This window comes from Hylobates moloch, unplaced genomic scaffold (assembly GCF_009828535.3).
Source record: "Hylobates moloch isolate HMO894 unplaced genomic scaffold, HMol_V3 SCAFFOLD_23, whole genome shotgun sequence".
Taxonomy (NCBI): Eukaryota; Metazoa; Chordata; class Mammalia; order Primates; family Hylobatidae; genus Hylobates; species Hylobates moloch.
The window spans coordinates 30,817,015-30,842,300 of NW_026652298.1; the positions used below are offsets into that span (position 1 = coordinate 30,817,015).

The 25,286-nt window shown below is 49.8% G+C and overlaps 1 protein-coding gene across 1 annotated transcript in view; it reads left to right on the top strand.

Annotated features, from left to right (window-relative positions):
- LOC116462743 (uncharacterized) overlaps window positions 1-25,286 on the top strand; it is a 152,186-nt gene that overhangs the window by 31,951 nt on the left and 94,949 nt on the right. The window contains exons 11-21 of the mRNA XM_058433936.1: window positions 421-606; window positions 1,118-1,270; window positions 3,199-3,343; window positions 6,195-6,353; window positions 7,669-7,793; window positions 9,523-9,717; window positions 15,881-16,036; window positions 17,209-17,393; window positions 18,272-18,454; window positions 19,497-19,588; window positions 23,362-23,525. Of these exons, the coding sequence (XP_058289919.1) occupies window positions 421-606; window positions 1,118-1,270; window positions 3,199-3,343; window positions 6,195-6,353; window positions 7,669-7,793; window positions 9,523-9,717; window positions 15,881-16,036; window positions 17,209-17,393; window positions 18,272-18,454; window positions 19,497-19,588; window positions 23,362-23,525 (1,743 nt within the window). The remainder of the gene's footprint in view (window positions 1-420; window positions 607-1,117; window positions 1,271-3,198; window positions 3,344-6,194; window positions 6,354-7,668; window positions 7,794-9,522; window positions 9,718-15,880; window positions 16,037-17,208; window positions 17,394-18,271; window positions 18,455-19,496; window positions 19,589-23,361; window positions 23,526-25,286) is intronic.

Here is a 25,286-nt window from a genome sequence, read left to right on the forward strand (position 1 = left end):
CTGGAGTGCAGTGGTGCGATCTCAGCTCACTGCAGCCTCTGCTTCCCAGGTTCAAGGGATTCTTGTGCCTTAGCCTTCCGAGTAGCTGGGATTACAGGCGTGCACCACCATGCTCAGCTAACTTTTGTATTTTTACTAGAGACGGGATTTTGCCATGTTGGCTAGGCTGTTCTGGAACTCCTGACCTCAGGTGATCCACCTGCCTTGATTCCCAAAGTGCTGGGATTATAGGCATGAGCCACTGTGTCCAGCCTCTGGGGTGCTTTTAAAATGTTCCCTGAACAGAGCAATTTGTTCAGACTCTGGGGAACTTGGCTCTGTATTATGAAGTGCCCCAGGTGAGTCGGCGTGTGGCCAGGGTGAGGCCTGTGAAGGGCATTTACCCACCTTCTCGGGGTGGGGGCCAATTTCTGTCCCCAGTCACTGTTCCAGACCCCGCGGGCCAGCCCTGGCGCCTTCCTGGGCATCTCAGCCCTGGTGCACAACCTCTGTGCTTCTCTGGATGGGCCCTGCGGGCAGCTGCCTGGAGTTAGCTCCCTAGTGAGGATCCTGGGAGACGCCTTGGGTGACAACTGTACCATCCAGGAACCCTCGGATGATGACAAGGTGAGGACATCCAGTGTCCTGAGTACCGGCTTCAGTGCCCCCAGTGGGGCCCAAGCCAAGCAGGCAAGCTCCAGGTGGAGAGGGTGGGGGTGGGTTCCCCCCTTTCCCCCTTTCCCCCTTTTCCCCTTCCTCCTAACCCTCATTCCGCCTTCCCCCTTCAGTCCATCCCCCCTCACCCCATCCCCCCCACCCTCCTGCCTGCCCCTCCCAGGCCCTTGCCCCTGCTATAGCACTGCCCCTCCACGCCCCTGCCCCCATCCAATGCCACTCTGTGGGGATGGGGTGAAGGGAAGGGGAAATGGGCTGAGATGCCCAGGAAGGCACCAGGGCTGGCCCACGGGGTCTGGAGCAGTGGCTGGGGACAGAAATTTGCCCCCACCCCGAGAAGGTGGGTAAATACGGCCACTCCCACGACCCCACCCACTGACCCCAATGCTCCCCCCCCCAACCACTGCCCCCCCCCCCACCCCACGTTTCTGCCCCTCATGGTCCTGCCTCCATCTCGATTTAGCTCCAGCTTGTGCTGAAGGCGATTGGCAACGCGGGCTTGGCAGCCACGGCTCTCACCCCCACACTGAGTGCTTGTGCATCTCTGAGAAGCGGCGCCCCCGAGATCCGGCTGGGGGCCATCCAGGCCTTCCGGAGGGTCCCCTGCTCTGCAGACGTGAGCTCTTGTGTGCTGTTTCACTGGGTTGGGGTTGGGTGGTGGTGGGTGTGGAACCACAATTTGCTAATTCACTTCTTCAATTGTCCATTCATCATGTATTTAATGAGTACCTACTGTGGGCTGGGTACTAGTGTGAACAGGTAGCCAGGTCTAAGCCTGTGTGTAGTGTGGGAAGCAGATTATTTATCAAAAACACAACCATATGATTACCAGTGCCGTCTGTGCCCCCTCTAGTGCAGGGTTTGGCAGACTATGTGCCATGGGCCACTTCCTGGCCCTTTGTCTGTTTTTGTCAGTAAAGTTTTATTGGAACACAGCCATGCCCACTCACTTATGTGCTGTCTATGGCTGCTTTTCTGCTCCACCTGCAGAGTCAAGTCATTGCAAGAGCCCGCATGGCCTGCAGAGTCTAAAAGAGTTGTCTGTCCCTTTACAGAAAAAATTTTCTAATTCCTGGACCAGTACCTCCCTTCTTACTCAGAGTCAAAGTCACAAGCCCTGAGGGATCTGACCTCTGGGCCTCACTTGCTCCTGTCACCTCCCATCCCTCTTCCACAGCACATTGCCCTGTCTGTTCTTCCTCAAACACTTGTGACCCTCTCTTGCCCCAGGCCCTTTGCACATGCTGTCGCCTTTCCTGGTACGCTTTTCCCCCAGATGTCCCCAGGCCTTTCTTTTTCACGTCCTGTATGCCTTAGCTTAAAAGGCACTTTCACTGTGAGGTCTCCCTTGACAATTTCACCTGAAATTGAACCTCCCAGGTCCCCCTGGCTCTGGTCCTGTTTCCCCATTTCATTTTTCCCTCCATAGGGTTTATTACCACGTAACTTTTTTTTTTTTTTTTTTTGAGACGGAGTCTCACTCTGTCACCCAGGCTGGAGTGCAGTGGCGCCATCTCCGCTCACTGCAAGCTCTGCCTCCCGGGTTCACGCCATTCTCCTGCCGCAGCCTCCCGAGTAGCTGGGAGTACAGGCACCCGCCACCAGGCCCAGCTAATTTTTTTGTAATTTTAGTAGAGACGGGGCTTCACCGTGTTAGCCAGGATGGTCTCGATCTCCTGACCTTGTGATCTGCCCGGCTCGGCCTCCCAAAAGTGCTGGGATTACAGGCGTGAGCCAGCATGCCTGGCCACCACCTAACTTTTTATATATTTCACATGCTAATATCATTGACTGTCTCCCTGCACTAGGATACCAGATTCAGGTGGACAGGGACTGGGTTGGTCTTGTTTATGGCTGTCACCTAGCACAGTGCTGGGTGCATAGTTGCTGCTTAGTTAATATTTGTTGCATGGATGGGTGGGTGGGTGGATGGATGATGGGTGGGTGGATGGGTGAATGGATAGATAGATGGACGGGTGGGTGTATGGACGGACGGGTGGGTGGATAGATGGACGGGTGGGTGGGTGGAGGGATGGGTGGGTGGGTGGGTGGATGGATGTGTGGGTGAATGGATAGATGGATGGGTGGGTGGATGGACGGGTGGGTGGGTGGATGGGTGAATGGGTGGGTGGCTGGCTGGCTGTGGAGGAAGCCAGTAGGTATTGAGGGAGTCACAATGTGGGGAGGTGGCTTGCTTAGGAAGGGGCCCAGGAAGGCCAAGACATTTAAAGACCTCCTGCGTGTGGAGACACTATGCTGTTTTTGTAAACAGTTTTATTGGAATGTAGCCATGCCCATTTGTTGGGGGAATTGATGAGGCTTTAGGCTGGGGCTGGTAGACTGGGAATTAGGCACAGTCAGTGAACCCCTGCTACCTCCCACAACTGCGCCACAGGTGAGTGTGTGTCGGGGAAGCCTCCCACAGTGGGGACATCAGGACAGCTGGAGCTAGGCAGCAGGTCCACCTGCTGGAGCCAGGGGCATCATATTCCTGGGTGGAGGTAGGTGGGCCTTGGGTGATGGCCTTCCTTCTGCCCGAGCCAGCGATCTGTGCTCTCCCGTCTGTACCAATCCCCAGAGGAGGATGCTGAGATCCGTATCAATGCCTACTTGGCCCTGATGAGATGCCCCAGTGAGGAGGTGTTTGCCCAGGTGCGGCGCACCCAGGCAGGCGAGCTGTCCACCCAGGGTGAGCCATGGGTGTGTTTGTGGGAGGGGTGTGGGCAGGGGGTGGGGGTGGGAGGGCACCTCCTGAAGAGTGCAGGGGGTTTGAGAGCATCCTCTCCCCTCCACCCCTTTGGTATCCTCCTGTCTTCTTTTTCCCTTGTTTCTCCACTACACCGTCTAGATAAGGGGCTGTGTATTCTTCCCTCCGCCACATGGCAATTCCAGTCCCCATTCTGTCATTGGATAACTTTGGAGAAGTTGTTTCTCCTCTCTGGTCCTCAGTTTCCTCATCTGTAAAATGGGATGGGAATCAGTGAGGCCTCTTTTAGCTCTGGCCAGATCACGACACAGTATCCTAAAGAGAGACCTAAGATAGAAGAGGGATGGCATCGGTAAATCTCAGATCCCTTCTGGAGTGAGACAGTTCCCTTTATACAGGCACCTGAACCCAAAGATGTAAATTCAAAATAATAAGTTCAACTGATTGTTGAAAAATTTTCCATAATGTACAGTGGGGTGAGAGCCTGGAGCCTGAGAGCCCAGGTTCAAATCCCAGCTTCACAACTTCCTTGCTGTATGCCTTTAGACAAGTAAGTAAACCTTTGTCAGCCTCCATTTCTGTACCTGTAAAATAGGGATGATGCTAGTACCTCCTTCATAGAGTGTTGTGAGCATAAAATGAGTTAATACACAAAGACATTTAGAAAGCACAGTAAGTGCCATATGTGTGACTGTTGCTTTTAGTGTTGTTACTACTGCTATTATTATTAATGCAGTGTAGCTATATAGTCAAAATTTTAAAGCATAGGCAAGGGACAAATGTAAAATTAGTCTTCCTTCCTCTTGCCCCCAATATTTTCCTGTGTCCTGAAGATACACGCTGTGAACAGTTCTCCTTTGTATTACATCAGAACTTGCAATACGTAGATAAACATACACATGTATCTCTTAACAATAGCATCCCAGGATCATGTTGTACTTGCTGTTGTGCTTGACTGTTTTGTTTTGTTTTTTGTTTTGTTTTGTTTTTTGAGGCAGAGTCTTGCTCTGTCGCCCAGCCTGGAGTGCAGTGGTGCGATCTTGGCTCACTGCAAGCTCTGCCTCCCGGGTTCATGTCATTCTCCTTCCTCGGCCTCTCAAATAGCTAGGACTACAGGCGCCCACCACCTTGCCTGGCTAATTTTTTGTATTCTTTTAGTAGAGACCGGGTTTCACCACATTAGCCAGGATGGTCTCAATCTCCTGACCTCATGATCTGCCCATCTCAGCCTCCTAAAGTGCTGGGATTACAGGCATGAGCCACTGCACCCAGTTTTTTTCTTTTTCTTTTTTTTTTTTTTTTGTGACAGAGTCTCACTCTGTCGCCCACGCTAGAGTGCAATGGTGCGGTCATGGCTCACTGCAACCTCTGTCTCCTGGGTTCAAGAAATTCCCCTGCCTCAGCCTCTTGAGTATCTGTGATTACAGATGTGCACCACCATGCCTGGCTAATTTCTGTATTCTTTTAGTAGAGATGGTTTTGCCATGTGAGCCAGGCTGGTCTTGAACTCCTGACCTCAGGTGATCCGTCCACCTCAGCCTCCCAAAGTGCTTGGGATGACAGGGGTGAGCCACTGGGTCCAGCCTGCTCCTTGCTTTTTGTCTTTAGCATGTCTAGGAGCTTGTCTCTCATCTATAGCTCTTATGGACTCTCATCTGTGGCTGTGTGGGTATTCCGCCAGAAGTTTGTACTATAACCCATTTTACCAGTCTCCACTGATAGGCCTTTAGGCTGTTTCTGGTCTTTTGCCATTAGAAGCAACAACCGCAAACCTACCTGCACAGCTACCTTTGGCCCTTGAGTTAATCTCACTTTAGGATAATTTCCCAGAAGATAAGTTGCCATGGTAAAGGGTATGTGCATTTGAAAGTCTGATGTGATGTTGCTGAATTACATTCTGAAGAGATGGCACTATTGGAAGATAGAGCTGCCTGCACTGGCAGTTTCAGGCATGGGGTGTGATGTGTGCTAAACCCCTCCTCAGGGTATCAGCTGAGGGGCTCAGCCTCCACAGTGGCCCTAGGGTACCACCTGATGTATTGTCCAGTGGGAATAAGTGGGCACCTTATCCCTAAAAACCCACATTCTGCTCTGTTCTGTGATAGATTGTTCCAGAAGCCCCTGACTGGATCTTCTAAGAGCCTGGGACAATAGGGGGAGGGTTGGGGGCTCCCTGTAGGACTCTAATATTCCCCGTTGGACTCAGTCCCGTGAAGCTTTCATTTGATCTTTATTTCTCCAGGGACACTCATGGGTCACACGTCACCTTTTGTTGATCCTGAAACGTACTTAGTCTTTTCAGGTCCAGGCTCTGCTTTTAACTGATCTTCCCAAAAAGCCCTGCAGGGCACTTTGTTAGTTCCTTTTTCAGATAAGAAAACTAAGGTTCCCAGAGTTGGAGTGACCATCTCAGGCCACACTGGTACATGGTGGAACGACGATTTGAAATCAGGTCTGACTTCCCATTTTCACTGATGAGGAAACTGAGGCTCAGAGAGGCAGAGGGACCATCCCAAGGTCACACAGCTTTTGAGCTTTGGGACTGGGTTCAGACTCAGGTCTGACTTTTGCGCCCATGACACCTTCCCTTCTCTTCTGGGAAGCGTGTCCGAATTCCATACAGGGGCTGGATTTCCAAGTTCTGTTCAGGCATGACTTGTTGGCTGCTGTTTCTTGAGAGAGGACGTAGGTCTCTGCAGCCCGACTGCTGAGAAGCCCCCTGTGTGGGGATTGCAGGACTGGGATGGGGGGCGGGAGGGTCTTTTCTCTGGACAGCGCCAGCTGCTGGCCCTTTCTTCACGGCCCCTCCCTGCTGCCCACGACTCTATTCCAGTGGGTTCTTTTGTGTGGAGTCACCTCCTGCAGCTGCTGGAGACGCACGACCCCCTGAAACGGGCCCTGCGGGACACCCTCCCCGAGGACATCCTCAGCCAGGAGTTCCACCCAGAAATGTGGAAACACTCATCCTATTCTGATGTCACCTTCCGATCAGGTATGGCCATCCTGGGCAGCCGCTGTCCTGCTCTGGGACCACAAAGGCTGGGGGACCCTGGAGCTCCAGCTCTTGAGAGCATATGGATCAGATGTTGTGTGAAGGGGTCAAATATTTACATGCCAGTCGGGTGTGGTGGCTCAAACTTGTAATCCCAGCACTTTGGGAGGCTGAGGCAGGAGGACTGCTTGAGCCCACGAGGTCGAGTCTGCAGTGAGTCATGATTGCACCGCTGCACTCCAGCGTGGGTGACAGAGTGAGACTCTGTCTCAAAAAAAAAAAAAAAAAAAAAAATTACATGCTGCTTGTTCCAAAATATATTTGCAGTATTTCCATAGCACGTGCTGCATTTTTTTGGCAAGACAGAAGTCATATCAGTTATTTTATGGCATTCAACTGAATACTTACATGTTTTCTCTAAATTGGTTCTTTGTACCTTATATTTATGTTAAAAAGGAAATTATCTATCACTGCCATTAATAGAAAATGAACTTAACTCTCTGTATAGAGAAGGTAGTCCTAAAAAGAAGTACTGTACGCTCAGCGGTGGGTAATGAAACACTGATTTTTTTTTTTTTTGACACGGACTCTTGCCCTGTTGCCCAGGCTGGAGTACAGTGGCACAATCTCATCTCACCACAACCTCTGCCTCCAGGGTTCAAGTGATTCTTCTGCCTCAGCCTCCCGAATAGCTGGGACTACAGGCGCTCACCACCATGCCCGGCTAATTTTTGTATTTTTATTAGTAGAGTTGGGGTTTCACCATGCTGGCCAGGCTGGTGTCAAACCCCTGGCCTCAAGTGATTTGCCTACCTCGGCCTCCCAAAGCTGAGATTACAGGCATGAGCCGCTGTACCTGGCCGAAACAGTGTTTTATTAAATTCTTCTGGATTCTGTGGTTTGCTGAGGGCTGTGAATTATGAGAAGTGTTTTTACCTGTGTTAAGAGATTAGCCCCCACACTGAGACTGCCTCTTTGTTGTAATTAAACAGAAAATTAAAAAGGGAATCTCTTTCAAGCTAAGACTCCAAAACTACCTCAGCCATTCTGGGAAGCCTGGGGTTGGGGGTTGGGTGCTCTGGGCACCTCCTCTCTGCCTGTCAGCAGAAGTGGGTGTGTGTGACTCTCTGTCCTGGACTCCCTCTGTTCTTGAAAAGGCTTAAGGCTGTTTCCCATCCTGGCCAGGGAGGGGTGGGAAGACACACCATGTGTCTGGCCCTGTCTGAGGGTATGGCCCTGTGGTAGTAGCCAGACCCCACTCTGTAAGTGTACAGAATGTACACTCACAGTACTGATGTTCTTTTCTTACTCCTAGTGTCTGGCAGCCTGGGAGCCAACCTGGAGAGGACCCTTCTCTTCTCTCCTGCCTCCTTTCTTCCCCGTTCTGCCACAGTCAACCTGACCATCCACACCATGGGGCGTGCCTTCAACCTTCTGGAGGTTAGAGGGGAGCCTTGCTGTAGCCTCTGCAGGGCCTCTCCTAGACTTGGGGCCAAAAAATATCCCAGTCACTGACCTGTCTGTCCGTCCATCGCTTGCTTCCATTGTTCAATCTCTTCCCCCAATATCTAGTTACCCACCCACCCGTAGATATGTCCATACATCTATCATTTCACCTACATGCCTCCATCCCTCCATCCATCTATCCACTTACCTGCTCATCTGTCCATCCACCCACATCCCTCTCATTCATCTCATCCATACACCCACCCACCCACTCACCCATTATCCATTCATCCACCCACCCATCATCCATTCATCCAGCCACCTACCCACCCACCCATCATCCATCCACCCACCCACCCACTCATCATCCACCCACCGACCCATTATCCATTCATCCACCCACCCATCATCCATTCATCCACCCACCCACCCACCCATCATCCATTCATCCACCCACCCACCCACCCATCATCCATTCACCCACCCACCCCCCCATCATCCGTTCACTCACCCACCCACCCATGCCCCCATCATCCGTTCACCCACCCATCATCCTTTCACCCACCCACGCACCCGCTCACCCATCATCCATTCACCCACCCATCATCCGTTCACCCACCCACCCATCATCCATTCATCCACCCGCCCACCCACCCACCATCTATCCAGCCATCATTCATCCATCTGCCCACCTATCATCCATCCATCCATCCATCCGTCCATCCATCCTTCCATCCATCCATCTGTTCATTCAATCCATTTACCAAACCACCCACCCACCCATCCATCTATTCACTTATTCATCTGTCCAGCCGCCTACCCATCCATGGACATACCCACCCTCCCATCTGTCCATCTGTGTGTCCATCCAGCCATGGAATTTCCCATCCTTCTCTGTCTACTGTCTCACCTACCCATCTATTCATCTGTTCTCCCACTCATCCATCGTTTATCCTCTGAGTCACAAACCCATCTATTACCCATCCATCCAGTCACCAGTCATTGTCAAGGGCTGGTCTCTGGTGACTTCTCTGAAAATGCTATCAGAGATGTCTGTATGGAAAGAGGGAAGAAAGAATAGATGGAAGGAGAGGGGTCCATAAGAAAGGAAGAGCAGATGGATGAATAGGAATAAGGATGGATAGAACAAAAAAAAGAAAAGATGGAAGGTGGAGAGGCAGATGGATGGATGGATGGGAAGGACAAAAGGATAGGTGAACAGAGGGGTGCATGTATGGGCAGGTGGAAGATGGGAGGGACAGAAGGAAGGATCCATTTATTCACCTATCAAATTTTGAGAACCACCCCCACTCCAGGGGAGGTCGTGCAGGTGCCTAGTGATTGATACACGAGCCCTTGCCCTCATCCTGGATCTTTCGAGGAAGACACACATTCCAATCTGAGTATATTCTGTGTGGGGCAGAGGAGGTGGGAAGAGAGTGACATGGGAGTTCAGGGAGGGCTTCCCAGAGGTGATGACATTTGACCCAAGCCTTAAAGAATTGGCAAGAATTCTTGCCATGTGGCGTCTACCAAGCAGATACAGAGAGAGTGGTGGATTTTCCAAGGTTGTGTCCCTGAACCTCAGCCCAGGTGGGCACCAGGGAGCGGGAGTGCCCTGCTCAAGCCTTCTGGGTCCCTCATTCATATCCCCAGCCTAACAGCTCACCATCACCCCTGTGACTGAATTGTTACTCCCTGAGCCCCTGGCTTCCCTTCCCAGCTTGGGCTCCGGCTGGAAAATGCTGAGGAAATTGCTCACAGGCTGTTTGGCAGGAAGCCATTCTGGGGTCAGGAAGACGGGAGAGAGCCCGAGCCAGAAAAGCCCCCAGGGCCAGAACCAGGGCCTGCACCACAGCCAGCCAGCCCCACGTGTCCAGGAGACAGAGACAGAAGGATGAGAGATCTACAGCAGAAGGTAAGGGAGGTGCCACACCCACCCTACTCCCCCAGGCAGGCCTATCCTGCTTCATGCTCAGGCTTTTGAACCTGAGACTTCAGTGTCTATGAACTCTGACCATGCTTCCTCCGAAGTGGCTGGTTCAAATCTGAGTAGTCAACTGGTAGCTGGCTTTATTTGGAAAAACTGTTTCTTGAAATAGATCCTACACATGGAAAAGTCCATAAGTTGTAAGTGTACAGCCTGCCTGTCCACCACCTCAACACACCCATGTCACCAGCACCCAGACCATCTCCAGCTCCCAGCCTCCCTTTTGTCCTCCTGTTCTTGTTAATACTCATCCTAAACCAGGGGTAACCACTCTTCTGACTTCTGGCAGCATCAATTTGTTCTACTTTTTAAAAAGGAGCTTTGTTGAGGTCTAATTGACACACGGTGAACACTAGTACATGGTTAAGGTGTACAATTTGATACATTCTGACCCATGTACACACTCATGAGATCATCACCATGATAAAGTTTATGAACATAACCATCACCCCCAAAAGTCTCTTCCAGATCCCTAATAATCTCTTCCTCCGGCCGGGCGCGGTGGCTCACGCCTGTAATCCCAGCACTTTGGGAGGCCGAGGCAGGCGGATCACAAGGTCAGGAGATCGAGACCATCCTGGCTTAAATGGTGAAACCTCGTCTCTACTAAAAATACAAAAAATTAGCCAGGCGTGGTGGTGGGTGCCTGTAGTCCCAGCTGCTCAGGAGGTTGAGGCAGGAGAATGGCGTGAACCTGGGAGGCGGAGCTTGCAATGAGCCGAGATAGCACCACTGCTCTCTAGCCTGGGAGACAGAGTGAGACTCCGTCTCCAAAAAAAAAAAAAATCCCTTCCTCTTACTTCTCCTCTGTCCCCAGAAACTAGTGAGAGGCTTTCTGTCACCATAGATTTGTTTGCATTTTCTAGAATATTATGTAAATTAGGTCACACAGCATGTCTTTTTTGTTTGTTTGTTTGTTTGGAGACAGTCTCACTCTGTCACTCAAGTGGGAGTGCAGTGGCGTGCTGTTGGCTCATTGCAACCTTTGCCCCCCAGGCTCCAGCAATCCTTTCACCTCAGCTTCCAGAGTAGATGGGACTATAGGCATATGCCATCATGCCTATCTAGTTTTATTTTTTTTTTGAATGTTGTACAGACAGGGTCTCATTATGTTGCCCAGGCTGGTGTCAACCTCCTCGGCTCAAGTAATCCTCCTGCCTTGGCCTCCCAAACTGCTGGGATTACAAGTGTGAGCCACCACGCTTACCAACATGTCCTTTTTAAAAAAAGCATGTAGTCTTTTTTGTTTGGCTTCTTTTATTCAGCATAATTATTCTGAGGCTCACCCATGCTATAGGTTATAACATAGTTTCTTTCATTTTATTGCTAAATGGTATTCCATAGTATAGATATACCAGAGTTTGTTTCTCCATTCACCTGTTGATCGACGTTTGAGTTGTTTCCAGGGTTTGGCTATTAAAAAGAAAGCTCCTATGAATATTTGTGTACAAGTCTTTAGGCATGTGCTTTTGTTTCTCTTCGATAATTAGTAGGTGTGGTTGGATCATATGGTAGGTATATGTTTAAATTTTTCTAAAGCTGCTAAACCATTCTCCCAAGTGGCTGTACCATTTTTGCATTCCCGCCAGCAGTGTGTGAGAGTTCCAGTTTCTCCATATCCTCACTAACACTTGATATGGTTAGACTTTTTAATTTTAACCATTCCAGTAATGCGTTGTGGTATCTTGTGGCTTTAATTTGCATTTCTCTAATGACTGATGACATTGATAATCTTTTCACGTGCTCATTTGCTATTGTACGTCTTCTTTGGTGAAATGTACGTTCAAATCTTCTGCTCATCTTATTTTGTTGGCTTGTTTTCTTATTACTGAGTTTTGAGAATTCTTTCTATATTCCAGAAATAAGTTGTTGATTTTTTTCTTTTCTTTTTTTTTTTTGAGTTGAGGTCTGGTTCTGTCATCCAGGCTGGAGGGCAGTGGTGTGATCATAGCTCACTGCAACCTTGACCTGCTGGGCTCAAGTGATCTTCCTGCCTCAGCCTCCCGAGTAGCTGGGACTATAGGCAGTACTGCCACACCTAAGTTTTTTTCTTTTTTTGTTGAGATGGGGTCTTACTGTGTTGCCCAGGCTGATCTTGAAGTCCTGACCTCAAGTGATCTTCCCGCCTCAGCCTCCCAAAGTGCTGGGATTACAGGTGTGACCCACCACGCCTGACCAGAAACAAGTTCTTCATCAGATATGTAACTCAGAAATTTTTTCTCTCAGTCTGTGGTGTGTCTTTTTGTTATCTCAATGGTGTCTTCCAAAAAATAGCAGGAAGTCTTAATTTTCATGAAGTTTATTAATTTCTTTGGCTGATAGAGCTTTGACTGTTACAGCTCAGAAATTTTTGCCTGGTGGGATGTTACAGAGATTCTCATAGGACCTTCTGCAGACCTCCGAGCACGCTCTCTGTTCAGCCCTCTCCTCTCTGGTACCCTGCCCTGCAAAATGCAGCTGCCAGGGTCTCCCCATACCCCCAGCTCCTCAGTTCAGAGAGTCCCCCGGCTCAGCCTCCATTCCCCCTCGTTGCACCAGAGCCTGGACACTGTCTCCAGGCAGGAAGCTGGGCTCATCTTGCTTGTTTAAATCTCTTGGGGTTCATCGTCTTGGGTTGCCTCATGTCTGTGTCTTGGGAACCATTGCTGAGCCTGTGTCATCTGGGTTACCAGCTGCTCCACGTGGGAGGTTGAACCCAGTCTTCATTACTCCAATTTGGTTGGCAGTAGAAGTCACATCCAGTTCCTTTTGTAAACTTTGTATAAATGGAATCATTCACCGTATACTCTTCTTTTTTTTTAAGAAATGAAATTCTCATATGTAAAAATAACCATTTTAAAGTGAGCAATTGGCCGGGCATGGTGGCTCCTGTCTGTAATCTCAGCACTTTGGGAGGCCGAGGTGGGTGGATAACTGAGCTCAAGAGTTCGAGACCAGCCGGGTCAGCATAGTGATAGCCTGTCTCTACTAAAGACACAAAAAATTTGCTGGGCATGGTGGTGTGCGCCTGTAATCTCAGATATTCTGGAGGCTGAGGCAGGAGAATCACCTAAACCTGGGAGGCGGAGGTTGTTGAGAGCCAAGATAGCGCCACTGCACTCCAGCCTGGGTGACAGAGCGAGACTCCGTCTCAAAAAAATAAAAATGAAAAATCGAATAGGACTGGGCGCCGTGGCTCATGCCTGCAATCCCAGCACTTTGGGAGGCTGAGGTGGGTGGATTGCCTGAGATGACGTGTTCGAGACCAGCCTGGCCGACATGGTGAAACCCCGTCTCTACAAAAAGTACAAAAATTAGCCAGGTGTGGTGGCAGGTGCTTAAAATCCCACCTACTCAAGAGACTGTGGCAGGAGAATCGCCTGAACCCAAGAGGCAGAGGTTGCAGTGAACCAAGATCACGCCATTGCACTCCAGCTTGGGCGGCAAGAGTGAGACTTTGTCTCAAAAAAAAAAAAAAAAAGTGAACAATTCCATGGTATTTAGTACATTCACCAGGTTGTGCCACCACCACTTCTGTCTGGTTCCAGAAGACTTTTATCACCCCCAGAAGAGACACTGCACCCATGAAAGAGTCACTTCCCAGCAGCCCCTCCTCCTAGCCTCCGACAGCCACCAATTTGCTTCCTGTCTCTATGGATTTACCTCTTTTGGATATTTCATGTAAATAGAACCATATAATATGTGACCTTTGTGTCTGGCTTCTTCCTCTTAGCCTAGTGTTTTGGAAGTTCACCCACATTGTAGCGTAGGTCAGTACTCCATTCCTATCTAAGGTCAAGTCATATTTCACTGTATGGATGTACCACGTGTGTTTATCCATTCATTCACTGATGGACATTTGGGCTGTTTCTGCCTTTTTGTGACTGAATAGTGCTGCTCTTGTACTTCTTTTTGTGTCTGACTTTGGTTTAAAATTGGTGAGATTTCTCTATCCTGTGGTGTGTACTTATAATTTGTTCCTTTTCATAGCTGCATAGTATTCCATTGTGTGAAGAAACAACAATTTCTGTATCCATCAGTTGCTGGCTGTTACATACAGTGCTATGAAGACTCTTGGGCCTGCCTTCTTAGGGAACGTGTGTATTCGTACCTGTCGGGCGTACACCTAGGAGTGAAATTGCTTAGTCTTAGGGTGAAATTGGTTAGTCTTTTTCTCTTCTTATAATCACTTGAGTATTTTCTTATTAGAAGCTCACCATTTGCAGGTATTTTAATATTCATCCTATGGGTAGGGACCATGGTTTACATAACCATTTCCCATTGATGGAGTCTTAGATTATTGACAACATTTTGCTCCTATAAAATGTCATTGCCATGTACATCTGACAGTGACCAAGGTGGATGGTTGGGGCATTGGTTCACTTGGTCACATGTTTCCTAACCACCAAGTGTAAACCTGGGGCTTGGGAACACCAGGATGAGCAGGGCAATAATCCTTGCTCTTAAAAGCATCTTGTACTAGAGCTGGGGGCAGCAAGAGACTTGAAAGAGGGAGGTCAGCTAGATATAAACAGTTTTTCTTAGAATGCACAGTCGCCTTTGTCCGTTATTTTCTCGCTTTTCCTAGAGACTCACATCCCGAGAAACACTGTGCATGAGTGCGGTGATGAATGGCAGCAGATACTTGGCCTCAGTGTTGGAGAGGCAGTAGGGAGTGGTGGGGACTGTGGCGGACAGAGGAAGCCCATGGCACAGCTAAAGTGGCAGCCACTGCTCAGCTCTGGTTCCTTGTTGCCCCTTGTTGTGGGGAGGGTGGGCAGCCCAATGTTTCTCTTTATAGAGAAGCTGGAGAGCTGGGTTTTGTATAAAATCTCCCAATTTCCAAATTCACTTTGTAAAAAACGTACGTGGCATGAAAAACAATCAAAGACTGAAAAACTGCTGTGAACCAGAGACCAGGGAGATACGGCAATGAGATGCAGTGGGGTTTGCTGGGTTGGATCTCAGGACTGAAAGAGGACATTAATGGAAAAACTAGTGAAATGTAAATGAACTCTGGAGTTTAGTTGATGGAAACATACCAATGTTGGTTTGTTAGTTTGCACCATGCATCCTGGTGATGTAAGATGTTAACAATGGGGAAATCAGGTAAGGATACATGGGAACTCGCTGTAGTGTCTTTGCAAATTTTCCGTTTTTTTTTTTTCCTTGTTTTTTCAGAGATAGGGTCTTGCTCTGTCTGTTGTCCAGGCTGGAGTATAGTGAAATGATGATAGCTCGCTGCAGCCTTGAACTCCTGGGCTCAAGTGATCCTCCCACCTCAGCTTCCCAAGTAGCTGGAAGTACAGGCGGGTGCCACCATATCTGGCTTTTTAAAAAAATTTTTTTAATTTTGTAGAGATAGGGTCTCGATATGCTGTCCAGGCTGGTCTTAAACTCCTGGCCTCAAGCAGTTCTCTTTTCTCGGCCTCCCACGTGCTGGGACTAGAGGCATGAGCTCCCATTCCAAGCCAGTTTTCAACTTTTCTGTTAATCTAAAATTATCCTAAAATAAAACCTTCATGAAAACATACACACTCTCTCTCAGCATTGGGCACTACTGTGCAAGTCAGAGAAAACATATCTGGGGTTGGGATTTGGTTCATGCTCTAGGAATTTTGCAAGCCTCATCTGGACCCCACAAGTTCTTGACCTTTCTCTTCAGCCACCTCTTCCCCCTCCCAAAATATAGGCACTTTGCCCTGTGTATTAGTTCATTTTCATGCTACTGATAAAGACATACCAGAGCATTTTACAAAAGAAAGAAATTTAATAGATTTACAGTTCCAAGTGGCTGGGGAGGCCTCAAAATCATGGTGGAAGGCAAGGAGAGGAAGTCACGTATTACATGGATGACAGCAGGCAAAGAAAGAGCTTGTGCAGAGAAACTCCCATTTTTAAAACCATACGATCTCCCGAGCGCCATTCACTATCACGCGAACAGCACGGGAAGGACCGCCCCCATGATTCAGTCATCTCCCATAGGGTCCGGCCCACGGCATGTGGGAATTATGGGAGCTACAAGATGAGATTTGGGTGGGGACACAGCCAATCCATATCAGTCTGCTAACCCTAACTCTGTTCTCTGTGACCTGTCTGGGCCCTCCCCCAGGTGACCCGGAGGCGTGGGGCCCGGCAGGCTCTGCGATGCGAGCTGAGCATGAAGGTGCTGGGGCAGGAGCTGAGCTTTGTGAACTGCGGGGCCACGGGGAGTCACATGAACCACTGGTCCCTGAACCTGGCCGAGCTCGCCATCAAGCTCATGAAGGTAGCTCCTGCCTGCCCCTACCCATGCCATCTGCCCTGTGACACTTTGGCAAAGCACTTAAGGGCATGAAATTTGGAGCCAGGCTGCCCAAGGTCAAATCCCAGCTCTGTCGTTTATCTCCTCTAAGCTATTGATTCACTTACCATGGCCTTAGTTTCTGCATCTGTGAAATGGGGATAATAAATAAAAAATAACAAAATATCTGGCTGGGTGAAGTGGCTCACGCCTGTAATCCCAGCACTTTGGGAGGTTGGAGGGGGTGGATCACCTGAGATCAGGAGTTCGAGACCAGCCTGGCCAACATGGCGAAACTCTGTCTCTACTGAAAACACAAAACTTAGCCAGGCATGGTGGCGGGCGTCTGTAGTCCCAGCTCCTCGGGAGACAGAGGCAGGAGAATTGCTTGAACTTGGGAGGCAGAGGTTGCAGCGAGCCAAGACTGCACCACTGTACTCCAGCCTGGGCGACAGAGTGAGACACTGTCTCAAAAAACCAAAATATTCATTCATAGAGCAATTGTATTAAAGGAACTAACATGGTGAAAATGCAGCAGGGTGCTCGCAGCTTGCCCGGTGCATACTAACTGCCTGGAACCTTAGTTAGGATCCACGCTCCTCCCCACCTGACTGAACCTGACCCCGACCTTTTCTCATAAGCAAACTTGCTGGGTTCAAACCTAGCTCTATCCCTTTCTAGTTACCGGGACTTGGTGGGAGATTTATCTTTGTGGCTTCAGTTTCCTCATTTGGAAACTGGGATCACGTGCCCTCTGAGGACAAATGAAATCTCTTGTGCTCAGTACCCAGAGGGTGCCTGGCCCATAGCGGGGTGGCCACGTGTCCCCTTATGGTTTGTTTCTTTTTTTTGAGATGGAGTCTTGCTCTGTTGCCCAGGCTGGAGTGCAGTGGCTCGATCTCGGCTCACTGCAACTTCTGCCTCCCAGGTTCAAGGAACTCTCCTGCTTCAGCCTCCCGAGTAGCTGGGATTACAGTCATGCGCCACCACTCCAGCTAATTTTTATATCTTTAGTCGTGACAGGGTTTCCCCACATTGGCCAGGCTGGTCTCGAACTCTTGGGCTCAAGTGATTCACCCACCTCGGCCTCCCAAAGTGCTGTGATTACAGGCGTGAGCCACAGCACCCAACCCCCGCTTATGGTTTCTTGGCTGCAGGGGCAGGAGGTGCAGATGAACCGGAGGCTGAGCCTGGCCATAGAGGAGCTGGTCTTTCCCACGGTGTCTGGCCTTCCTGCCCGGCTGACCCTAAACGCCTCGGCTGCCATCAGCATCCGGGTCCGAGGAAGCGCTGACTTCCAGCAGTGCTCGGATTTCTCTGTGAATGGTTATGTCAAGCCCAGGTATCTAGCTCCTGGGAGCTGGCACGGGTTAGGTGGTGGGATCCCATCCCTACAGAGGGCTGCAGTGGCCTGGGTGACATCCATATGGGCAGGAGAGGATCCCTATTCTATCTACAGAACACCTGTGCCAAGAGATTGTGTGCGGAGGTGCTGGGTGGTTAGATCCACTTTACAGGTGGGAAGACTGAGGCTCACAGAGGCCTGGTCACGTATTCAAGGTCACATCGCAGTGCGAGCTGGTTGGCCACAACCCTATGCCCTTCCATCCACCCCACCCAGAAGGGAGGAGAGGAGCTAGCCTTGAGCTCACTAAACTCATGCGACCCCCTCCCGACCAACCAAGGCTGGTGCTGCTTATTCCCACTGACAGATGAGGAAACCAAGGTTCAGTGTGAGGACACTGACAGCCTGGGGCCACATGGCGCCAGAGCAGAATGTGTGCAATATTTGGTCCGATTCTGGAACCTGTCATGGTGCTGCTGAGCATCTGTCCCCAGCCCCTCAGCTGAGCTGTAGTTGGGCCTTCGGTTTGACATGGGGAATGTGGATGCCCTAGACTGGGTGCTCTCTGGCGTGAAGAGCCTGGGCTGGGATTTAGACACCCGGGGTTCACGTGTCCCAGCTGCATGCTTTGTCCCAGTCATGGAACCCAGGCAGGTGCTTTCACCTCTCTGAGCCTCAGTTTCCCCATCTGTAAGAGGAATTAGTGCAGGTGAGGACTGGAAAGTGCTTGGTACATGTACAGCCTGTGGGTGGCAGTGGTGGCGGTGGTGGAGGGGCTGCTGTGGCTCAGGACTGCAGGGGGCCGCTGGGGGTGGCAGGTGGGGTCTGTGGCCCCAGAGCCCTCGGGATGCAGCTGGTACATGCCTGTCCCTCAGTGCCCTGCTCCACATCTCGGCTCAGATGGGCACAGCGGGTGCCCTGGGGCAGGCTGGGCTGAGGTGGGTGACCAGTGTCCGTGGCGTCGCCAGCCTGGATGGCGGGATCCAGGTGCAGAAGGGCCAGGACCTTAAGGTGCATCTGAACACGCCTGAGGAGGCTGTGGAGCTGCTCAGCTTCAGGTGGGTGCCCAGTGTCGGCAGGAAGGGAACCATGAGCACAGGGGTGCAGGTGAGCAGGTGTGTGGTGTGTGCGTGCATACATGCATGTGAGTGTGTGACCACATGTCTGCGTGTGCTCAAGGGGATGTGCATGGGTGTGGATGTGACATTAGCATGCATGTGTGTCAGTATGTGTACCCATGAGCCTGTCTGAGTACCCATGATCAGACATATGAGAGTGTGTGTGAGCTGCTGTGTGTATGATGGTGTGTCTGTGAGTGTGTCAGTGAGGAGTGTGTTGTGGGAGTGTGTGTGTGTCCATGAGCATGTATGTTGACTGTGAAGGGTGGGTATGTCTGACAAGGACCGTGGGCAGCTGAGAGGTGAGAGCTGGAGAACTTTCAGACTCCTCAGCTCTTTGCTGGAGTCCCTCTGGGGCATGCTTGTCTGTGACCCCTAGGGAGGTGACTCTTGGAGAGGGGCAATTTTAGAGGCAGTGAGAGTCCAGGCTGCCCCACCTACCCGCGTTCTTTCCCTTGTCCTGCCCCATGGGGGCTCTGCCCACCTCTGTCCTCCCTCCTCACACCTGCCCCTGTTCCCTGCCCCTCACTCACTGTCCCCCTCCATCCTGACCCACTCCCACCAGCCTTCTTTCCATGCTCCTAAAGCAGCCAACTTGTTCCTTCCCCAGGGCCTTTACACCTGCTGTGTCCTCTGTCTGGAACAAAAGCTCCTTCTCATCCTTTGGATTTCTGCTCAGATGTTACCTCTGCAGAGAACTCTCCTTATCCCAGCTAGGGGAGGCCCTGCTCTATCCCCGAGACAGCCCTGTGCCATGCTGTCCTCCATGTGGGTTTCTCACAGCACTTGTCACTCTCTGTGATCCTCAACATCTGTCCCTGTGCCCATGGAGTATCACCCCACCAGCATGTGCACTGCCCAAAGGCTGGCCCTGCTCAGAGTAGAATTTGCCCTTGTGCCAAGCCGTGGCAGCTCGAGGTGTTACTTGTCTAATGAATGAATGAAAATGACGCATCTGACACTGTCCTCTTTCCCCACCCAGCTCTCAGCTGTACCTCATCACCAGGGATGGCGTGAGGAGTCTCAGACATGTCCCTGGCCCTTCTGAGGTCCAGTCCTGTACTGGTGAGGAAGGTAGGCAGCAAGGCCTCCATGCCATCGTACCGAGGTGGGCATCCTGGGGTTGAAGGGAAAAGTGCCATCTCCAGATCCCAGAGTTGCTCTCCTGCCCTAAAAGTATTCATATTCTGCAAACCAAAAAGTATCTGAGACAGGTTTCAATCAATTTAGACGTTTACTTTGCCCAGTTTAAGGACATGCTTGGAAATAAAGGAACACAAATCCACAGAACAATCTGTGGTCTATGCCTTTTTCCAAAGATGGTTTTGAAAGCTTCAATATTTATTTACTTATTTATCATTTTTATTTTATTTTAAGTTCTGGGATACATGTGCGGAACATGCAGGTTTGTTACATAGGTATACATGTGCCATGGTGGTTTGCTGCACCCATCAACCTGTCTTCTAGGTTCTAAGCCCCGCATGCATTAGGTATTTGTCCTAATGCTCTCCCTCCCTTTGTTTAAAGGGGAAAAGCGGGCTGGAGGGGAAAGAGGGGAGGGTATGGTCACATGACTGAATCTACAAGCTGCAAGGGAAAAGGAGCAGGGAAGGGAATAGTCACTTACATATTCATACTTCCTCAATAAATCAACACTTTACATAAGATAAGGTGAATATAGAATAGCTGTACAAATATTTAACCTTTTGTCTGTAGCTACCTGCTTAGGAATAAGAGAGAAGGCAGCTTCTTTTTCATGACTCAGCTTCCAGCTTAATTTTTTCCTTTTGGCATAGCGAATTGGGATCCCGATATTGTACTTTTATTATTATTATTATTATGGAGACACGGTCTCTGTTGCCCAGACCGGAGTGCAGTGGTGCAATCATGGCTCACTGCAGCCTCCATCTCCCCAGGCTCGAGTGATCCTCCCATCTCAGCCTCCTGAGTAGCTGGGACTACAGGCACTTGCCACCCTGCCCAGCTAATTTTTTTTTTTTTGTATTTTGTAGAGACAGGGTTTCACCATGTTATCTAGGCTGGTCTCGAACTCCTGGGCTCAAGTGATCCACCTGCCTTGGCTTCTCAAAGTACTGGGATTACAGGCATGAGCCACTGCACCCGGCTTTATTTTCCTGTACCAACCACTTCAGTCAATGATAATGCTTCTAGAATTCTACCCTATAAAAGCGTACCAAAATCACTTAAAAATGCTCTGTGCACAAAGATGTTTGTTGCATCATTATTTAGAACAAAAAATAGGAACAACTCAAATATTCCAGAGTAGGCAAAATGGCTAATTATAAAGGCCAGTGAGCTAAGGGTAGGTTGTTATATTAAGTGGCTAGAAAGAGTCAAAAGAAGAATATCTCATACCATGAAAACTTCATGAAATGGAAATTTCAGTGTCCAGAAATAAAGTTGTATGGGAACACAGCACACTCCCTTCATTTGCATATCACCTGTAGTCACTGTGTCCCACAACAGCAGAGCTGAGTAGTTGCAAGCTAGACTGTATGACCGCAAAGCATAAAATATTGGCTGTCTGACCAGTGGATAGCTCACGCCTGTAATCCCCACACTTCGGGAGGCCGAGGTGAGAGGATTCTTTGAGTCCAGGAGTTCAAGACTAGCCTGGGTAACATAGTGAGACCTTGTCTCTATAAAAATAGAAATTAACAAATTAGCCGGGCATGGTGGCATGCACCAGTGGTCCCAGCTACTTGGAAGGCTGACAGGAAGATCACTTGAGCCCAGGAGGTTGAGGCAACAGTGAGCTGTGTTCATGCCACTGCCCTCAAGCCGGGGTGACCAAGGAGGATTCTGTCTCTAGCTAGCTATCTAGGTAACTAACTCAACAAACAAACAATCTGGCCCTTTACAAAGAATGTTTGCTGGCTCCTGGGTTGGTAAGTTATTGACGTATCGCATAACTTTTTTTTTTTTTTTTGAGAGAGTTTCACTCTCGTCTCCCAGGCTGGAGTGCAATGGTACAGTCTCGGCTCACTGCAACCTCTGTCTCCTGGGTTCAAGCAATTCTTCTGCCTCAGCCTCCCAAGTATCTGGAGCTGCAGGCGCCTGCCACCACGCCCTGCCAATTTTTGTATTTTTAGTAGAGACAGGGTTTCACCACATTGGCCAGGCTGGTCTTGAACTCCTGACCTCAGGTGATCCACCTGCTTTGGCTTCTCAAACTTTTAAACTCCATTATGAGTAAGCTGTTTTGATGAGAAACTTCTTTAATCATAATACCAAGTGTAAGCCAGCAACACTGAATATGATCTCAACTGGGTAAAAAGACAGGAAATAAATGTGCCAAATAATAGCAGATCTTGAAATTTTTTTTTTTTTTGGAATTAAGGTTGGGGAGGGCTCTATTTAATGAAGATATACAAATTTTGCTTCTTGATAATTTTGCTTTTTTGCATTTCAGTTGCATTTAGAATTGTAAATAAACTTATGAAAGTATAACATATATAATACAGAAAAATTTTTTAGAAATCTTAGCTTTCTAACTTTTTTTCTAATTTCCTGCAACAAGTACATTTTTATTTTTTATTTTTATTTATTTATTTATTTATTTTGAGACAGAGTGTCCCTCTGTCACCCAGGCTGGAGTGCAGTGGTGCAGTGTCGGCTCTCTGCAACCTCTCCTTCCTGGGTTTAAGTGATTCTGCTGAGTCGTTGAGATTACAGGCGCCTGCCACCACGCTTGGCTAATTTTTTTGTTTTTAGTAGAGACAGGCTTTTACTATGTTGGCCAGGCTGGTCTCATACTCTTGACCTCAGGTGATCCGCCCGCCTTGGCCTCCCAAAGTTCTGGGATTACAGGTGTGAGCAACCACATCCAGCCAACAAATATATTTTTATAATCAGGATAAGAGTTACTGCTGTTCTCAACATTATTGACCTGTTAACCCTCACAGCTACGCCATGAAGCAGGATTATCATTAGCAGTTTAAGATGAGAAACACTGAAGCCCTTATAGTGAGTCACGGGAGTAGTAATGATAATAATAATGAAAAAGAAACATTGAGGCCCAGAGAGGTTAAGTAATTTGTCCAAGGTCACACAGCTGGGAAGTGGCTGAGCTAGAATTTGAACCAGGCTTTCTTGCTCCAGAGCCTGTGTTCTACAGTGTTGCCTGACACCCTTTTTAAAAAGTCTACCAGGGGCTGGGCACGGTAGCTCACACCTGTAATCCCAGTGCTTTGGGAGGCTGAGGCAGGCAGATCACCTGAGGTCAGGAGTTCAAGACCAGCCTGGCCAATATGGTAAAACCCCATCTTTACTAAAAATACAAAAATTAGCCAGGCATGGTGACACGCGCCTGTAATCCCAGCTACTCGGGAGGCTGAGGCAAGAGAATCACTTGAACCTGGGAGGCAGAGGTTGCAGGGAGCCGAGATTGTGCCACTGTACTCCAGCCTGGGTGACAGAGCGAGACTCTGTCTGGGAAAAAAAAAAAAAAAAAAAGTCTACCAGGGGTTCTCAGCTGGGGCAGTTTTGACCCCCCAGGAGACATTTGGTAATACGTGCAGAAATATGTGATTGTTGGTAGGGGTTACTGACATCTAGTGGATGGGGATCCAGGATGCAGCGAAACATCCCATAATGCACAGCACAGCCCCCAAACAAAATGATCTGACCCCAAATGTCAGTAGTGCTGAGGTAGAGAAACCCTGGTCTGCACAGCACTGTCTCACAGGATTCCTGTCTACATGATGCCTTTCCTCAGAAGAAATTAGAGAAGAGCTTTCTTTGCTGGTGTGGCAGCTGCGGGCACCCATGCCCAGAGCCCCCTGAGTCTCCACTGACCAGTGCTGCCTGCTTACCTCTCTCTGCAGTGTCCTACACCTGGGGCTGGCGGCTGTGCACTGGAGTGACCTGGCCGGTGCCTGGCCAGCCCTACCTGCTCTCATTGCCTGTGTTCGCGGCCGTGACGCTGCAGAAGCGGGACCCAGGGCTCCGACAGTACCTGCTGGAAGCTGCCTATACCCTGCAGCCCCAGGTGGGCCCTAGACAACAGCCCCGTGTTTCTCAGCCATGTTGTGGGTCTCCTTAGGTCAGCACTGGGCTCACCCTAAAGGACGTGGGGCTCCTCTCTGGGGCTGTTGGGCTGTGCTGGTCTTCCTGTAGCTTTCTTCTGGACCTTTGCACATACTGATTCTCCATCTAGGGCTGTATGATGCATTAACTCTAAATCAGTCTTCAGATCTCAGTTTAAGGGTCACTTCCTCAGGGAAGCCTGCCTAGGTTACCTCAGAGCACATCATATTCTTTTGTGACTTGCCTTAAGACAACCACATTTCTTCCCTTTTGATCATTTCTGTTTCTTAGTGAAGCTAGTTGATTAATGTCTGTCTTCTCCACTGCTGACTCAGCTTCTGGGAGCAGATTGAGGGTTTTTTTTTTTTTTTTGGAGACAGAGACTCTTGTTGCCCAGGCTGGGGTACAATGGTATGATCTTGGCTCACTACAACCTCCGCCTCCCAGGTTCAAGCGATTATCCTGCCTTAGCCTCCCTAGTAGCTGGGATTGTAGGGATGCACCACCACGCCCAGCTGATTTTTTCTATATTTTAATAGAGACGGGATTTCTCCATGTTGGTCATGCTGGTCTCAAACTTCTGACCTCAGGTGATCCACCCGCCTCGGCCTCCCAAAGTGCTGGGATTGCAGGTGTGAGCCACCGCGCCTGACAAGGGTTTGTTTTACTTACCCCTGTGTCATCAGCACCTGGTCCAGAGGAGGCACTTGGCGGCCTCCTGTCTGATCCTCCACCTCCCACTCTGGTCTCCTTACCATCTTCACCAGCAGCCAGATGGGCCCTCTGAAATCCTAGCTGGATCTTGTCCCTCCTCTGCGTAGACTGCCCCGCCATGGCACCTGTTACCCTTAGAGTAGGAGCCAGACGTCATGACCCACAGGCCCTTGGCAGTCCCACCCCTGCTGGCCTCCTTCCCTGACTCTCCTCCAGACTCGCTGCCCCGAAGACACACTGGCCCCCTTTTCAAGGCCACGCACATGCCCGCCCCAGGGCCTTTGCACTGGGTGTTTCCCCTGCCAGGAACACTCTTCCCCGGGATATCCACCTAACTCCTTCCCTAGCTCCTTTCAAGTGTCCTTCAGTGGGACCCCTCAGAGGCAGCCTTCCTGGGCCTCCCTGTCTAGACCAGCATCCCGGTCAGGGCCCCTAAACCATTGACTTTGCCGTCTTACCGTTCTTCCGTCTGGTGGTCCTGTGCCTCCTCTCTAGAACGTAGGCTCCACGCAGTCGGGGACTGCGTACCTCATGCTCAGTCATCTTCCACGCAGCAGCACGCATCCCTGTTGGTGTTGAACAAATGTATGGTGACGTGGGATTTCAGAACAGGGCTTGTGGCTGAGGCTGCACTTTCCCAAAAAGAGACCCGAGCCTTGGACTGGAGTACAAGTAATTTGTTAAGAAAAGGCTCCAGGGGACCCAGAAAGAGTGGAGAAATTAGGAAAGGCCGGGGGAAGATGCTGAGAGGTGTGCAATTTCAGGTGAAGTTGCAGCGTCAGCCTGGTCCCTCAGTGAGCCCCAGAGCACGAGGTACTTGCAGAGTGAGTTCCCCTTTGGGCTAGGGTGCTGGGAGTTTTGGCTGCAGTGCCAGAGGGCAATGTTCTGGAGCCCTCAGGTGACAGCCAGGAAGTGCAGAGCTTGCAGAAGCAGCCGCTTCTCCCTGGTCGTTTGCTGAATAAATTGCGATCCTCTGGACATAGTCCTGGGCTGTTCTGCAGAGCTTTAC